The sequence below is a fragment of the Phytophthora parasitica genome, assembly GCF_000247585.1.
Source record: "Phytophthora parasitica INRA-310 unplaced genomic scaffold supercont2.25, whole genome shotgun sequence".
Classification (NCBI taxonomy): Eukaryota; Oomycota; class Peronosporomycetes; order Peronosporales; family Peronosporaceae; genus Phytophthora; species Phytophthora nicotianae.
Window position 1 is genome coordinate 556,545 of NW_008649011.1, and position 1,655 is coordinate 558,199.

At 45.4% G+C, this 1,655-nt stretch overlaps 1 protein-coding gene across 1 annotated transcript; it reads left to right on the forward strand.

Moving 5' to 3' along the window:
• Nucleotides 1-495: 495 nt before the first annotated feature.
• PPTG_22883 (hypothetical protein) lies at nt 496-1,292 on the forward strand (the record flags this gene model as incomplete). The annotated part of the gene is made up of 2 exons (XM_008907061.1): nt 496-582; nt 1,050-1,292. The coding sequence occupies 2 exons, from the start codon at nt 496-498 to the stop codon at nt 1,290-1,292; spliced, it is 330 nt and encodes a 109-aa protein (XP_008905309.1).
• Between the last annotated feature and the right edge of the window lie 363 nt (nt 1,293-1,655).

The following is a 1,655-nucleotide window of genomic DNA, read 5'->3' on the forward strand; positions in this document are numbered from 1 at the left end:
CGTCTGTGTTAGTATGCAGCCACTCCACAAAGCGAGCTATTGCACGTAAATACGTGTACTTGGTCTTCTCCGCTGTCGTATTCTCCAGCACTTCTTCAACGCGTGCATCGAGCTCGTCCATCGTTGCCCTTAGCTCAGTGACCTTTCAAGATCACATAAATATTTTTCAGCCAATCACAATCGTCAAATAATCTTAGTGCAATTTGCACAGCGAATTCCATCCATCTATACATGTACCAGTATAATTGACAATGACTCGGCATTAGTATGCTTTCTCTACGAAGCAGGAACTTCGGTCAGTCGGAGTTGAGTCACTCGACTCCAACTTACATACACTCAAGTTGGGTGTATGTAAGTTATCTGAGGGCACTACATTTACCTTACGCCCATGACAACAACAAAGCTTAGTCACATAAACCCAGAGCTGTTCCGTGCGAAGTGGCTTTGTTCGTTTAGCCAAAATCGGTGGACTATGGACTCGTGCGACATTTGCAAATGGTTAAAGCCCTATTGGGCAAAGAGGGCTTTGACCCTTTGCAAATCTTGGGCCAACTACGCCCTGGGCCAATACCGAGCGCTATCGTAAGGGTTACTCCGAAAAAAACAACAGCGATTTTTATCCAATCCGACTCTTTTAGGATATATGAAATGAATTCCAACTTATTTCACCGGATTTCCATGGAGTCTCGGAATAAGTGCCAATACAAAACGCCATATAAATGCTCTCTTATCTCATAAGAGCCTTACATACCGGAATCTAGTGAGCACGTACAGTTTTTCCGTTTATTTATAAAAGATCTCGTGCACGCACAGATCGGAGCCCCAGGCGCGTAGACATTATGCGAAGGGCGCCGCGAGACCTTGACACACCTGCAGGCACAGCTGGACAAGAGCAAGCAGCTAAACAATTGTTTGGTGATTTTTTTTTCTTCTACAGGACTATCAAAAGATGGTTTAGAAAACACGCACACAAAACGCTAGATGCAGAAACTAGTTTACGGACTCAGACGTTTTACTCATTGCTGACAGCGTTTTCTATATATCTACAGACCAAAAAGAGTGATCGAGCTCGTGCTACTGACGTTTTGGTCGCGAAGGCAACCACCCTCGGCTATTTCTCCCAAACTCTCAATCTCCTACGTGAACGCTATCCTGCTTCGCTCTCCGATTCCAAGCGTACCGTCAAGATTCGCGATAAGATGGGAAGTGCAATTGAAGAGCGCAATCTGCGCTCTAATTTGCGCAGAGAAATGACGCCACAAGATCCACTGTCAACAACCTATGCGTGCTAGTAGAATACTTGATAATGTATGCAGATATTGCTACTGGTGTAAAATCACTACACGATGCCGCGCTACTAACTGTTATGTGGCATACTTTTGGAAGGACCATCGACACGTGCTTTGCGCGGAAGCATTAGCTCAATGTTGCTGCATATGGGAAACTCTATCTGACGATTGCAAGAATCAAAACACCTGTAGTACAGGGTGTCTCCATTTATAGCGCTGCTGAAAGATGGCAGCCGTGTGTGGTGCATGCATTGGGCGTGCTATTTATATGCTACGATGAGCCTTCTGAGTATATTTTTCCACTCGTTCCACACTACCCTGAGTCCGATCTCCGGAGGGCACACGTATACTCAGAAGGAAGCCGTA